Here is a 15492-nt window from a genome sequence, read left to right as displayed (position 1 = left end):
TGCCTGATGAACCCAGGGACAGAGCCAGAGCCTCCGTTATCCCGGGTCCTGCCCGCACCCCGAACCCTGTCTCTGACCCCCATTGTCCGAGAACCCATCCCATCCCACCCACGGGGGGAAAGATGCCAGGGACCCCAAGGCGCACTTTCTTGCTTCTGACCTGAGGTCGAGCTTGTAAAGTGACCACAGGATGGTCTCTGACCTGAGAGTGAGCAGAAAAGCCGGGGCCTGCCCTGACTTCCTGCCCCTGGCTACACGGGGCACGAGCAGATGACCTCCGGACTAAGTGCAAAGACATCCAGATGTGCTCAGACTGTGCCCTAAGCGCCCCGCCTGTGGGACGTCCCGATCGCCGCCAGCTGGGCCCCCGTCACCGTGACCAGCCTGCTCCCCTCTCCACCGCGGCGCCCCGGGAAGCGCGCTGCCTCACCTCCTCTCTCCTTCGTCTGCTCCGAAATGAACTTCTCCAGCTTGGACCTCAGGGGAATCTCGACCCCATAGCGGCCGTGGGTCCCGTCGTCCACAAGGATGAAGTGGGAGTGGTTGCTGTCCAGGCAGGTCAGGTGACCCTGCCCTTCCTCGTCCATGATGTACTCGGCAGGGAAGCCGCCCTGGGGGTGGCCAGGGAAGAGTCAGACACGTGGACGGGAAGTTCTGTATGGTGAATGCTAGAAGTGGGGGGCTGGGGGGCGGGGAAAGAACCCCGAGAGACTTCAGGCCCTAACCCTCCCGAACCTGTGAATGTGACCTTATTTGGAAAAAGTCTTTGCAGTTGTGACCAAGTTAAGGATCTTAACGTGGGAAGATTACTCTAGACTGTCCAGCTGGGTCCTAAATGCCACCATAACCATCTTCAGCCTGTGACCACAGAGGCAGAGGCTGGAGTGATGCGGCTCCAAGCCAAGGAAGCCCGCCAGCCACCAGGAGCTGGGAGAGGCAGGAATGGCTTCTCCCTGCAGCCTTAGGAGGCAGCATCTTGATTTAGCCCAGTGGTCGGCAAACTCATTAGTCAACAGAGCCAAATATCAACAGTACGACGATTGAAATTTATTTTGAGAGCCAAATTTTTTAAACTTAAACTATATAGGTAGGTACATTGTTATTAACTTAACCTTTGGCACTCGGATGTCAAGTGTGACTCGACACGGTTAGCATTAGAATAAAGGAATCGAGAAAAAAGCAAGCAAGTGCAAAGGGTTAATTAGGGTACTCCTAAGCTGACCTTTGCTAAAAACTCAAGGGGCCAAAGAGCCGCATGTGGCTCGCGCGCTGCAGTTTGCCGACCACTGATTTAGGCCAAGTGATGCCGATCTCAGAGTCCCGGTCTCCAGACTGTGGGGGAGGCCACTTCTGTGGCTTTAAGCCATGACATTTACAATCACTAACTGTCCACAGACAATGCAGGTGCTCACCCGTGTGATCTTCCTTCTGCTAAGTCCAGTTCACATCCGGGCAGCCGTTAAGGTGACCAGCGGTGGCAAGTTAGGGGCCTTTTATGAACCGATCCTGGGATCTTACGGCGGGAAATCAGAGTCCAGCCAAGTCAGCTACTTGTCCCGGGTCACCAGGGTCTGTGGCGTGGGGGACTTGAGCCCGTGTCCCCTTTATTCCTGCCCAGCCTCTTCCCTCCATGGTGCATTTACGCCAGTGCCCAGATGAGGGCCTGCCCACTGCAGCACCCTAAGACCCTAGCAGCACCCCCTCAGAGCCTGCCCCCCCCCCCACCAGGAGGGGCCAAGCGCTCACCATGGGGTGGACCAGGCCCTCTCGGTTGTGCACGGTGCCCCACGTGGCAATCCCAATGGTGACGACTTCTCCTTCGCTGCAGCTGCTGCTCAGGCTGAAGTCGCGCACGGCCTCGCCCACCTGCTTCATCACGCCGGTGTGGGACCCCCCGGTGATAATCCAGGCCCCTGGGGAAGGAGCGGAGGGCAGGCAGGCCCCTGGGTCCTGGTGTGCACCCTGCCCTGCAGGTACCTGACACCTGGACCTGTGCTTCTGACGCTCACGCCCGCCTCTGCAGGGCTTTCAAACCCATTTTCAGGCGTAAGCTCAAAGAGACTTGTTGACAGAGACGCTTCACCGACACCTCACGGTTAACACAGACTCCTCCGGCCTCCTCTCCATGCCCAGCAGGCACCACCATCGGGAGCTGTGTGGAGCCACGTCTGCCCCATTGAGCAAGCCCAGGGATGGCAGCAGGGGGTGAAGGAAGGTGCTTCAGGCAGGTGAGGTTGGGTGAATCTGAACAGACACTTCTCCACCCGCCAGGTATGGCCTGGTGTCCCTGCCTACCTGTGGTCTGGCCTGGTGACCCCGCCTATCTGTGGTCTGGCCTGGTGACCCATACCTATGCTTGGTCTGGCCTGCTATCCCCACCTACCTGTGGTCTGGGCCTGGTGTCCCCACCTACCTGTGGTCTGGCCTGGTGACCCATACCTATGCTTGGTCTGGCCTGCTTTCCCCACCTACCTGTGGTCTGGCCTGCTTTCCCCACCTACCTGTGGTCTGGCCTGCTGTCCCCACCTACCTGTGGTCTGGCCTGCTGTCCCCACTTACCTGTGGTCTGGGCCACCTTCACCAGGCCTCTGCGGAAGACGCTCTTCAGCCGGGGCTTCATGTTGAAGTCCTTGGCCCCGCCCGTGACCGAGATGAGCAGGTTGGGGACATCCAGGCCCCAGTGCTGCGTCATGAGCTGGTAGGTCACACTGGAGGGAGTGTCCTGGGAGAGGCGGACGTACTGCAGGGGAGTGAGGAGACAGCAGAGGAGCCCCCGGGTCAGCGGGCACCACCCAAGCCCCCAGAAATCCCACACCAGCCATGCCCGCGAGCCCCTGCCCGGTGGGGAGTGCCTCACACCTGGGTCTGGGTCCAACGAGTGTAAGAGGTCGTGCCCAGGCAGGACTCGAATATAGAGAGAAGAGGGAGGCCAAGGCCGGAGGAGAGGCCAGCGGGAGTGACAGGAGCCCGAGGAGCCAGCTGTCACCCTCACCCCCCGGCCCAGCTCCCCAGCTGGGGGCCACAGCACCCTCTCCTCTCACTCCTCCTCGGCCCGAGGCCCCTGGTCAGGATTCCAATGTCGCTGTAGAGCCACGGCTACCGCTGACTCCTCTTAGGTGACACTGGAGTGTCTTCCTTTCTCCTCACCCAGTGCCACCTCCCTCACGTCAGCACCCTGTCCTGGGTCCCCACATTGAGCTGTCATGTGAAGTCAGCTGTCCTCAGACTCATGTCCAGACACCTCGCTCTTGCTCTGAGCCCCCCCCCCCGATTCTGTGTTGCCAAAGACCCCCCACCCCCGGCTCCTCGGGGACTCCTCCTCCTGTCGGGGTAGAGGCTGCCAGCCTGCAATTACCCTGGGAGCAGCTCCAGGGGACAGGGGCTTGGGGTGCACCCACACACGGCGGTGCTGATGCAGTGCAGCTCTGGGGCTGAGGACACTGGGGCCAGTGTGACGGCACCCCCAGCACTCTCCTGGTTCCACCTCCCTGGCCCCGTGGGCAGGGCCTCAGCAGCTCAGAGGAGCTGAGGGGAAAGGTGTCTCCCAGCTGGTATGAGGTTCAAGGGTTCCAGAAACCCGACTCAGAACCCAGTGGCTCCACCAGACCCCACAGGGCAGTGGTGCCCAGGAGCTGTGGCAGAAGCCTCCGGAAGGCTGGTGAAAACGCAGGTGAGTGGGCTCCCAAATCTGCAGGTCTCGGGTGCAGCCAAGAACCTGCTTAGTGATGCTGCTGGTCCAGGGACCACCCTGAGGTCCGAGGTTCCACTGGGATCCCGCCCCACCCTGCTCGGCCTCCTGGTGAAGCTCTCACCTCTGCTACCAGCCTCCCCAGGTCCCTTCCCACCTCCCTACCACCTGTGCCTGTGCCCAGGTGCCCCCCTGCCCTCCCAGGCCTGACAAACCTCCAGGCCTCCCAGCCAGAAGTTACGCCACTCCCCTGGCCGCAGCCCCGGCCTGCTCTGCAGTGACCAAGGAGGCTGAGAGCAGGTGTCTCCTGTTCGCCCTGTGAAGCCCCCACGTACCCCGTCCCTTACATTGGGAGGGTGCTGTGCCCCCAGGGTTTCAGCCAGCCTCCCCACTCCCACCCCAGACGTCTGGCCACTGTGGGTCACCACTGGCGGGCTCTGGTCTACAGAAAGGGCAACGGGGTGATGGAAACCAACCTTTCCCACCTTCTGGCTCAGGCCTGTGAAGACGATGTCACCGAAGGCATCCGTCGGCATCTCCTGGACGTGCTTTTTGGGGTCCCACTCGTTGCCCTGGAAGGCCTGGGGCCTGATGGCCTCCTCCAAGTGCTGCTCGCGGGTGTAGCCGCATGCACACACCACCTTCCTGCAGAGACGCCACGGTCACCACAGGCCCCGAGGTGCCCCCTGCTCCCCGCTGAGGGTGTCAGAGGGGGCCCAGCGGAGAGAGCCAGGACTCTCACCCCCACCCAGCAGCCAGAGGCCCCAGCCATGGCCACGGTGTCAGTGCTGGCCAGTGGGGCAGTAAGGAGGCAACCCTGCCCCACCCAGCCAATGACACCTTGTTCAACTACAAGTCCACAAATGTTCTAGATTCCTTCTTTCTGATCATTAACAAATGACCTAAAAGACTAGACACAGATGAGACCAAAAGAAAGGAAGTCTAAAACCTGAGCCGGACGATACCGGGAGAGACTACTGGACCAGGAGAAAGAAGACAGATGTCTGGCCGAAACCGGTTTGGCTCAGTGGATAGAGTGTCAGCCTGTGGACTGAAGGGTCCCAGGTTCGATTCCGGTCAAGAGCACGTACCTTGGTTGCGGGCACATTCCCAGTAGGGGGTGTGCAGGAGGCAGCTGATCGATGTTTCTCTCTCATCAATGTTTCTAACTCTCTATCCCTCTCCCTTCCTCTCTGTAAAAAATCAATAAAATTTATTTTTTAAAAAAAGAAGAAGAAGACAGATGTCATGACACTCGCTAAGCGTGTGATCTTAGGTGCTTTGAATTTCAGGCCCTCCATCATTAAATGGGAAAAATAATACATTCCTGATACCAACCCTGCAAAACTTGTGAAGGTCCAATGAGGTTGTAGGTGGGCAATCCTTTATAACGTTATTTATTTTTTTAATATATTTTATTGATTCTTTTACAGAGAGGAAGAGAGAGGGAGAGAGAGTTAGAAACATCGATGAGAAAGAAACATCGATCAGCTGCCTCTTGCACACCCCCTACTGGGGATGTGCCCGCAACCAAGGTACATGCCCTTGACCGGAATCGAACCTGGGACCCTTGAGTCCACAGGCCGACACTCTATCCACTGAGCCAAACCGGTTTCGGCTATAACATTATTTTATTAATGCAAATGCACTAACCAGGCAGAGAACCAAGGGTGGTTCCGAGTGCCCCCAACCCAAGTGTGCTGGTCCCCCAGCTGTCCTTCCACTGCTTGTGACGTGGGCCCCTGGCTACCGGTGTTTCTGCTGCTCGTGCGTGTGTGTGGGTGGGGGGCCCGGGGCTGTGAGCTCAGGCCCATCTGACCCTCCCCTCCAACCCCTTCGGCAGACGCAAGGCACTTTCCGACTCGCAGGGACCTTTGGGGACACCTCGTGTGGCCTCCTCGACGTAGGGGCCAAGGCAGGGAAGAGAGGGTGAGGCCCTGAGCTCCCCACCCTGGCCCCAGGCTGCCCCACATTGTCTTGTGTTTCTAACAGTCAGCCTGTGACAAGCTGCCTCCGTTCCCTCCTCTGACCATTGCCCTCTGATGGGACGAGAGCGTAAATCTACGTGGCGTTTCCAAGCCTGACACGGTGCAGGAAACCACACGGAAACCGCTGACCCAGAAATCAGTCAGAATGGCTCCCAGCGCTTGGCCTAGATGGGCGTAAATGGGAACATCTCTGCTAGCAGCCGTGGGAGGCACACCTTCCCCCATCGGGGGCCCTGCCTGCAGTCTGGCGAAGCTGCTACAGGCAGACACACACACACACACACACACACACACACACACACCCTCCCAGGTAACACCTGGACCAACAGGCCACGGCATCTGTTATCTCCCTGTAGCATCTCCTTGCATCGAACCCCATATTAATAAAGGGGCTTCTGGAAGTTTTCAGAACCAGACGCATACTGAGCGCTACTTCTTCCAAGTGGACAGAAGCACCACAGGAGCAGAAAGCCCAGTTTCTGCCTCAAATCCAACCTGCCTCCCCCCAGCCCTCACCAACCCGTCAGTATGTCTCCACTGGTTCAGAGTTCCGAGGAAAGAAGGGGCCAGGGTTCCATCGGTGGCACCCCTGAACCCTATAAACTGGAAACCAGATTACAGTCTTCAAAACGTTTTTGAAACCTGTGATTCCTATACGGGAAGCCTTCCCGTGTATCACAAGTTCCCGCCCAGGCTATTTTCATAAGCCTGTTTTAAAATAACTAAGACTGGAGAACTCAACGCAAAGCCCGCAGTCTGTCGTCAGAATGTGTGGTAAACCTGAAACTCCGACCAAGTATATTCAAGGGCACCAGCCACACGCTGTCAGCTGGAGCTTGGTGGCAACTTCCCCTAACTCTGTGTCTGCCCTAGGACCACCTGGGAGAAACGAAGCTCTTATCTGACGAGGAGGAGCCAAGCCAGGGTGTAGACCCCCCCACAGCCACGGGGCACTTTTAGTGACAACACCCTGGGCAGATCACAGCATCCCAGAAACCAGTGATCATTCACATCTGATTCCGAGTCATAATCCTCCTCTATCTTCTCCACGCAGGACACGCCTCCTCCCATATCATTCAACAAATGTGAGCTGGATGCTGACTATGTGTCCATCATGGGGAGTAGGAAGTGACTCTGCCTTGGTCAGAGGTCAGGACTCAGAGAAGACAACTACACAGAGTGTGGTGGGAGGAAGAAGTTACTCCCTGGGGAGTGGTCAAGGAGGGCTCCCTGGCAGAGGTGGCATTTGCATCAGGCCTTGAAGGATAGATAGTTCTTCAGGTGACAAGAAGAAAGAGTGTGGCCCACGGTCTGTCTACAAGAGAGACACAGCCTAGAATCTATGCTCTGTTTGTCCTCAAGGAATACCAACAGAGAAGGGTTTCTGGGTCCTATGGTGGCTCTGTTCTTTGAGGAACTGTTTCCCACCGTGGCTGTACCATTTTACATTCCCACTAGCAACGGATGAGGGTTCCGTTCCTCCTCGTTCTCACCAACACCTGCCTTATTGAAAAGAGCCCTCCTCACAGGTGTGAGTTTTGATTTGCACTTCCCTGATGTTGAGCACCTTTTCATCTATCTATTGGCCACATGTACGTCTTCTCTGGAAAAGTGTCTGTTCAGATCCTCTGCCCATTTTTAAATAGGACTGTTTGTTTTATATGGTTTTGTGGCATGAGCTCTTTAAGTATTTTGGATATTAGCTCCTTATCAGAGGTATTGTTTGCAAATCTCTTCTCCCATTGGTTGGTTGCCTTTCTGTCTGTTGATGGTTCCTTTCGCTGTGCAGAAGCTTTTTAGTTTGGCTGGTCTGCTCGTCTGTTTTTTCTTTTACTTCCCTTGCCTTTGGGGTCAAGTTCACAAAAACCCCTCTGAAACCATAAGCTTAGTGCCCATGTTTCATATAGACAGTGGAATATTACTCAGCCATAAAAAAAGATAAAACTCTGCCACATGCCACAGCATGGATGAGGCATGCTAAGTGAAATAAGTCAGATGGAAAACGACAAGAACCATATGATGTCACTCACACATGGGATATAAAACAGAAAGCAACAACGGAGCAAACAATGTAAAACAAACTCTCAGACACAGACAACAGTACGGTGGTTCCTAGGGGGGAGGTTGAAGAGGGTAAAAGGGGTCAAATACACAATGACAGAGGACATTAGATTTTGGATGGTGAGCACACCATAGAGTTCAGAGATGTCAAATTATAAAGTTGCATAATACCTGAAATTTATACAATGTTATTAACCCACGTTATCCCAATAAATTTAATAAAACCAGGGATGCCACTCCAGGGCTCCCAGGAACAGGAATGTGTGGGGTCCCTCCCCAGATGCCCTCAGGTTTACACACTCAGGGGCACCCTGCTGGGGAGCCCTCGGCCAGGAGAGCAACTTCCGGCAGCTCCGAGGCAAAGCGGCCACTGTGGGGGCCCACGGCGGCGGCCTTGGTGGCCTTACCCATGCCCACTCGCCTTGAGGCAGGGTGGGCCGGTCTGCCAGGGCCCTCCTAAGTGAGAGGTCTGAGCTGTGGACGTTCCCCGAGGTCCCTTCCGGTCCCCGAGCCCCGTGACACTATCCAGAGGGACATGAGCTCTTCTCGAGGTGGGCAGCGTGGAGCCCCGACCACAGTGGGTCCAAGCACCGCTGCAGAGGGACCACAGTCTGACCCTGAACAAGCCCCCTAAAATCTCTGCACCTCAACTGCCAAGCAGGGCGGGGCAAGCTCCTGGGCTAGATGGGAGGCTCCGGGCGCCCCGGCAGCATACGGGGACTGTGCCCGGCTGAGGCCCTGGTCAGCCTTGCTCTCACCAGCCTTCCACGTGGGGACAGAGAGAGGCTCCTTACCCAGCATCAGACAGCTTGGAGCTTTCCACGAAGTACATGCATTCTTTCTTCTTGATGTTTTCCGGGATCCACGAGCTGAGATTTTCCTGCTGAGGGTAAAAAATGATTCTTGGAGATCCCTGGGCATCAAATCAATAGCACTCACGCCTGCACATCCTGCACCTCCCTTAGACCCGGATGTTCCCAACCCAACAAGCTCCAAGGGGCGCTTTTCGGGAAGGGGAGACCCAGGCCCTCCCACACGCGGGTGAGAGCCACCCTTGGCGCTCAGGTGTGCACTCGGACGGAGGAGGGAACCTGCGGAAGCGCTTCTCCTTGGGCCCAACCTGAGTTTGCACAGCACCTCACAGTCCATGTCAGCATGCCTTCCTGGGAGCGCCTCGGAGTGGTGGGAAGGTGGGGGGTGAGGGGCTGGACACCTGCCCTGGTCCTGGCGGGAGGGCAGGCTCAGAGGGACTGTGACAGGCACCCGTGCTCAGCCCACACGGTCTTGTCCAAGGCCTGTGAGCTGGCCCAGGACTAGGGTTGTGCTTGGGGCTTAGGAAGTCGCTGCACTGCGAGGTCAGGGTGACAACTTCCGGTGCACCCCAGGGCAGCAGTGCTTACCCAGCGCTTCCCAGTCGGAACAGGAAGTGATCGTGCACCCCCTTGGGGGTGGGGATGGGGGGACAAACTGGCACCTGCTGTTCTCTCCGGTTCTCTCTCCTCCGGGGTTTTCTGGGCTGCAGCCCCCAGGGCAGGACGCCTCCCTCCGTGGTCACTGGGACCCCCGGCCCCTGGAAGCCTACCTTCTCACAGCTGCTGAAGGGGTACTGCGACCTCCTGCTCCTGCAGAGGCTGCTGCTGCTCCGCCGGAGGCTGGGGACCCGGCCCAGGTCTGCCACCCTCCTGGGCTGCACCCCGAAGCCGTCCTCCTGCTTGGAGCCAGCCTTCAGGGCCGAGGGCTCCATCCTGACGGCCTGCTCCGGCCTCCACGGTCTCCCGCCTCCCACGACGGGCTCTGCTCAGCCTGGCTCGGCGGAGGGTTCTGGGAACACGCTGGGGAGGGGGGCTGAAACACACAGAGGGGAAAGAGGCAGGGGTCCTGAGTGGGCCCGTCTGCCCGGAATGCTGTCCCTCAGTTGGGGTGCCTGAGCCGTTCGGGAGCACAAGCACATCCCCAGGCCCCAGGCTCCGTTCACACGGGCTCAGGTCACTGGGAAGGGCCGGAGAAAGAGCTCCACCCTCACCCTCCACTCAACATGTCCAGCAACACCCAGCAGCCGGGCCCCAGAGGGAACTGGCCCGTCATGCGGTGCACACACCACATCCTGTCGCCACGCTCCTGACGTCTGTCCACTGCTTTCATTTTCCAAAAGGAAGAGACCCTACTAAGTACAAAGGGGTTTCAAATTGAGGCACAGCTGTCCACGCACAGGACAAGTCCCTAAAAGGAACAAGTCTCCTTTTCTCAAATCCTTTGCTCCGGGTGCTAATGCCACCATCGCCATCGCTGAGGCCACAGTGAGCAGCGCGGTGATTTCCTTAAAGCCATGATGCTGGAGATCACGTCCTAGAATGTCACCCCCAAGTCACCCCACAACATCACCCCCAAGTCACTCAACGTCACCCCACATCACCCCCAAGTCACCCCACAACAGCACCCCACGGTAGGGAGCGGTTATAGGGTTAAGCCTCAGACTGACCTACTGGCAAAGTCGCAAACAAGTCCCAGCTTGGAGGGCACAGCCCTCTAAGCATAATTAAGCTTGATCTTGTGACTGCTCCCTGGATCTTTCCTGGGTAGCTAATGGGCTGTGGGAGGTGCAGCAAGTGCTGCCAAAACAAGCGAAACTTACAAGAACATTGTAAATTACCTTGTTTACCCCTGACTATAAATAAAGCATCAGCTTTGCAGTCTGCATCTGTTCTGTGGCCTCAGCCAGGCACAGAAGATCCACCTAGACCCAGCTTATTCTCTTGTCTGTCTCTGTCTTCATCCTTCACCCCCCTCCCTCAGGCTCGCCGAACCCTTGGCTGTGCTGACGTGACACACCCCATGATGTCACTCCCGCACCCAGTGGCTCTGAAGGTGTGCAAGAGGGCCTCCTGGGGCAAGAGAATCACAAGGGCTCACCTCCCTCTCCCACCGGGAAGCCCCTTCTGGCCACATCACCTCCCATCACACAAGATGGTCACTCACGGACAGGCCTTCCCCTGTCCATTCATCCAGCTTCAGCATGTGGTCACTGTGCTCAGGGGAGGTGCGAGGGACCTGTCATGAGTGAGGGCCCACCCAGCCCTCACCTGGCTCAGCCCAGTGCTAGGCACTTGCGGTTCAGCCACCTGGCCGCTGACCTTGGGAAAATGCTCAGTGACATGGAGGGCTCCAGCCAACCCTCACCTCTGCATCCCCCTCCCTCCCCCCGCCCCTTGGCCAGGCTCACTCCCAGACCCAGACCTGCCCAGAGAAGGCCCACTTCCCTCCCATGAATGCAAAACACTGGCACCAGGAGTGGGTGCTGCTGTGACAAACCATACACAGGTGGACGTGGCCTTAAAACGGGATGATGGGCAGAGGCTGGAAGATTCTGGAGGTGGTGCTAGGAAAAGCCCGCGATGCTGTGTGAAGTTTACAAGCCTAGGGCACCCAGAAGGATGGGGGCACCCAGAGCTTCAGGAACATGGGCCCAGGCAAGAGACACGGCAAGGCCAATGCCCAGTGGAGCCGTAGGGGCAGGCAACCCAGACCGGCAAAGCCCCAGGCACGCAGTTCCAGCCCAGGCCCCACCCCAGTGGCTGTCCTTTGCCTGTCCCATCACTGTATTGTGGAAGCACATGACTCGTCTGGTTTCAAGGTTCACAGCTGGAGAGGAACGTATGTGCCTCAGGAGGAATCTGCCTCAAGTCTCACCCACATCTGACCTATCTATATATTGATTGGTTGGTTGGTTGATTTCAGAGAGGGAAAGATAGAAACATCAATAATGAGAGCAAATCATTGATTGGCTGCCCCTAGCACACCCCCCACTGGGGATCAAGCCCGAATGTGTCCTGACTAGGAATCAAAACCATGCCTCTTGGTTCATAGGTCTACCCTCAACCACTGAGCCACACCAGCCAGGCTCACCCACATCTGATTTAGATAAGGTTTAGATGGGAACTTGGACATCAGAGTTGATGCTGGAATGTGTTAAGACTTTGGGGGCTGCTGGAATGGAATGAATGTGTTTTGCATGTGAGAAGGACGTGGATTTGGAGGGGACAGGAGTGGAATGCTATGGTCTAAACCTGGTCCCTTAATGTCCCCGGTCCCTTCAATACCTAACCCCCAGGGTGATGGTATTTGGAGGTGGGACCTTGGGGAGGTGAGGAGGTCATGAGGATGGAGCCCTCATGATGGGATTAGTGCCCTTATAAAGGAGACCTCAGAGAGCTCCCTGCCCCCTCTGTCATGTGAGGTCACAAGGAGATGTCTGCACCTCGGAAGGGAGCCCTCACCAACCCTGCCAGCACCCCGATCTCGAACTCCCAGCCTCCAGAGCTGTGAGAACTAAACTTCTGTTTATGAGCCACCCGGTCTGTGGGTTCTGTTACAGCAGCCCAAACGGACAGAACAGGAACCAGTGCTGGCCCAGCGGTCCCCCAGGTCCTGGCCAGCACTCATGTGGAGGTGACGCCTTACCCTTGTGTGGCCCTTGCAGGGCTACCGGCGACCCTATGCGGCTGCTCACCTGCCTCACAGCTCGCTTCTGAGGGACGCAGGTGAGCTAGGAAGGTTTCCAGCTGCCAGAGAGGAAAATGAGCGCCGGAATCTCACAGGCAGACAGCTCCTCTGGGGGGCAGGGGGGAGAGACCTGGGCTAGAGATGGCTCCCGCCCCCTCTCCAGGGCTGGGCCGGCACAGGACAAGGACACAGGATGGTAGTAATGACATGGGCCGAGCAACAGGCTAAGTATGTGCCACGAAGGGCCTCTAAGAAACTTGGAAGCGCTCGTTCACGCATTCTTCTGGCAGTTGCCCATCTCAGCAGTGTGGAGGGCGCCCTGAAATGACTGGGTGGGGGCAGATGGTGGGTGTAAACACAGGAAGAATCTGGCATACAAAATGCACGCCCTTAGATGTCACCTGGCAAGAGTGTGGAGCTGTCACCATCAGGGCCCAGGTGTGGTGAGTGGCCGATTCCGAGCTCTGCACTGAGCAATCCCACAGGAACAGAGCCTGGGGAGGGGCCGTCCACACCCAGGGGTTTCAGCTCAGAGCCTGAGGTTCCCGCGTCCCAGGTGTGGGGGCGGAAAGTCCTCATCCCTGGTCCCTCGGGAACAGACACCAAGGCCAGAAGAATAAAACTCCTGGGCACAACTTTTTACAGCTGCCACGTGGACCCAGGACCGTGGGAACTCAGAGACAGGAGCTCCGTGTAACCCGCCCCGCCCCCCCCCCCCCCCGCACCTCGGCCCCAAAGACCAGGAAACAGCAATGGCATTACTGTGGGGCCGGCCCAGGGCGCACGGCCAGTGGCCGGCAGTGCAGCCGCCTCTACTTCTGCGTCTAAACCGGGCAGACCCCCTTTCCGGGTCTTCTCAACTCCCGGGGAGGAAAGCATTTCGAGATCACGAATTGCTACACCCACCTGGGGCGGAGGAAGTGGGTGCTGAGGTCTTGTCCGGGGTCCAGAGCAAGAGCCCAACATCCGCTAAGTCCATCCCCCCAGCTCCCGGGCGAGGCACTGCATGCCGGGCAGACCGTGCCGCGTCCTGTCGCAGCGCCCGCGACACCGCCGCACGGCGCGCCGGCCCGCCCGGACCTGGACCCGCATCCTCCCTGCGTCCCGGCCCCGCCCCAGCTCGCGCCCTCGCTGGCTTGAGCCCAGGTCCCCGCAGACCGCCGCTCCGCACGCTAGCCCCGCGCCCCAGGACCCCCGCGCCCTCTCCCCCGGCCCGCGTCTCCGCCAGCGCCGGTCCCACCACCTCGCCGCCGCGGCAGCCCGCTGGTGTGCACCCCGTGAGAGCGCGTACCTGCCGGTTACTCGCGCTGCTGTGCAGGATGCGCGCCGGCCCGGCAAGGCTGCCCGAATCCTCCCGAGCCGAGCGTGCACCCCACGCCGTCCCGCACCTTCCGCGTGGCCCGCAGCGCGCTCTGCGTCACTCAGCCGGGAGCGCAGCCCGCCGCGTCCCGCGCCGCGGAGAGCCAAGGACAAGCCGCTGGGCCAGGCCCACCCCAGACTCCTGACCTGCGGCTCTGGCCTCCCCGGAGGCCCCTGGACAGCACGCGGGCGAGAGCTTGCCTCCTAACGGGCTAGTGGCAAGTTTCTCAGTTAAAACAGTTCTCAAGCTCTACTCTTCGGAGGAGGGGGGGAGGGGGAGGCGGGCCAGGGGGAGGGGCGTGAGACCCCAGTGGACCTGGGCTGAGTGAGCCCCTCCCACGACGGCCCCCTGCCAGACCCTGCAGCTGCCCTCACTCACGGTGGCAGGTGCCCGCCCCGGGGAGCTCAGCCCCTTAGGGGGACTGGCAGGTGCTGAGTTCCGATTCCTGAAAAGCTGACCCGGCTTTCCAGACCACGGTTCTCTCACCCAACACAGGTCCTCTGCCCTCCCCTTCCTGGCTGCCAGCTCCAAATGCCCCATGACCACTCCTGGGCCCGCTCAGAGTCCAGGGAAGTGAAGTGTCCTGTGGCTTCTCCAATCAGGGCCTGAGGGCTGCCAGCTGACGCCTGGCTGACCAGCTCCCCCTCGTTTCCTCCCCTGAGTTCACTGATGCGGTGCCCAGACTCCTGCCCAGAGCGCCCTCTGGAAGGCCCCTACCCTCCACCTGCCCCTGCTTCCCCACGAAGGAGCCACGGGTCCACGGGCCGGCTGATGCCCCCTGTCTCACTGTCCCGCCATCGGAGGTCTCCAGCAGCTGTGGGGGGGAAGGTGCCAGAACCCACCAGAGCCCCTTGTGCAGGGCAGCACTTGATGGTTTATTCAGACACTTGGGGAGCACCGCCGAGTAGAACAGGTGCGACAGGTGCGACTGGGGACGCGGTGGCTCTCCTCTGCTGGACCACACACGGGCAGGGCACAGCCCTCCGCCCATCACTGCTGCGTTCTCAGAGCCCGGCCACCCGTTAGCACCAGGGGGTGGCCTGCTGCAGGAGAAAGCTCGCGACCACCGCCACAGCCCGGAGAGGGGTCTGAGACCTGCCCGAGTCGGCAGCTGGGTGTTAGCAGCTGCGTCCAGACCCTCATCCGATTCACCTTCCCTGGGGGGCCATCTCCTTGACCGAAGCATGCTGGGGCTGTTAATATTCCACGAGACAGCGGTCATGGCAGAGCTGTGTGATGGACAGGCACACCGCCTTTTTTCCCAACTACCCCGGGCCCCCATGGGAACCTCGCTTGAGGTGAAGTCGTTCAGGAAACGGGCTTCTGACAAAACATCTGTGCCCACGTTGTCCCCGAGTGGCCCCTTCCCGACGAGAAAACCACACGTTGCACAAGAAGGCCCCGTGCCGTCTGCCGCACACCACTGCAAGAGCAATTATGAAACATCCTTCCCATAAAAATAGAGAGCGTGACTGTAAAGCAGGAACACAGCACGTCCTGGTCTTGATTGAGGGCTGTTTCGAGTTCAGATAAAGGCAGTGCCAAGCAGAGGGCTTTTTCGCAGCAGGAACATCTTGCCCAAGATAAAAAAGCCCCTTGCTCTGGCAGCCGGAGGAAAACCGCAATCAGGGAGCAGGCTGGCAATCTGACAGTGTGGCATCAACATGGCCTGGCTATGAATAATACACAGGAGCAGAGCGGAAGGCGGGAGGGCGAGGGGCGGGAGCCAGCACCCAGAGCTAGGGCAGCGGCTGCAGACTTCGCCGCACGAGGCCGGGTGGTAAATATTTCAGGCTTTGCAGGTCCGTGGTCTCTGGACTCAACTCTGCCACCGCAGCCAGCAAACAGCCATTAGCAAAAACGTGGACGGGGATGGTTGTGTGCCGATAACGCTT

At 58.7% G+C, this 15492-nt stretch overlaps 1 protein-coding gene across 3 annotated transcripts in view; it reads right to left on the bottom strand.

Moving 5' to 3' along the window:
* Window positions 1–9481, bottom strand: part of TRPM2 (transient receptor potential cation channel subfamily M member 2) — a 49107-nt gene extending 39626 nt beyond the window's left edge. For all 3 annotated transcript variants that reach the window (XM_008145659.3, XM_054713597.1, XM_054713598.1), the window contains exons 1-6: window positions 9320–9481; window positions 8532–8620; window positions 4165–4333; window positions 2560–2740; window positions 1747–1913; window positions 431–611 (exon numbers count right to left, since the gene is read on the bottom strand). In XM_008145659.3, the coding sequence (XP_008143881.2) occupies window positions 431–611; window positions 1747–1913; window positions 2560–2740; window positions 4165–4333; window positions 8532–8620; window positions 9320–9481 (949 nt within the window). The remainder of the gene's footprint in view (window positions 1–430; window positions 612–1746; window positions 1914–2559; window positions 2741–4164; window positions 4334–8531; window positions 8621–9319) is intronic.
* Between the last annotated feature and the right edge of the window lie 6011 nt (window positions 9482–15492).

This window comes from Eptesicus fuscus, chromosome 3 (assembly GCF_027574615.1).
Source record: "Eptesicus fuscus isolate TK198812 chromosome 3, DD_ASM_mEF_20220401, whole genome shotgun sequence".
In the NCBI taxonomy this organism is placed as follows: Eukaryota; Metazoa; Chordata; class Mammalia; order Chiroptera; family Vespertilionidae; genus Eptesicus; species Eptesicus fuscus.
Note: the sequence above shows the minus strand (reverse complement) of the source record. Positions and strands in the feature narration are given on the sequence as shown.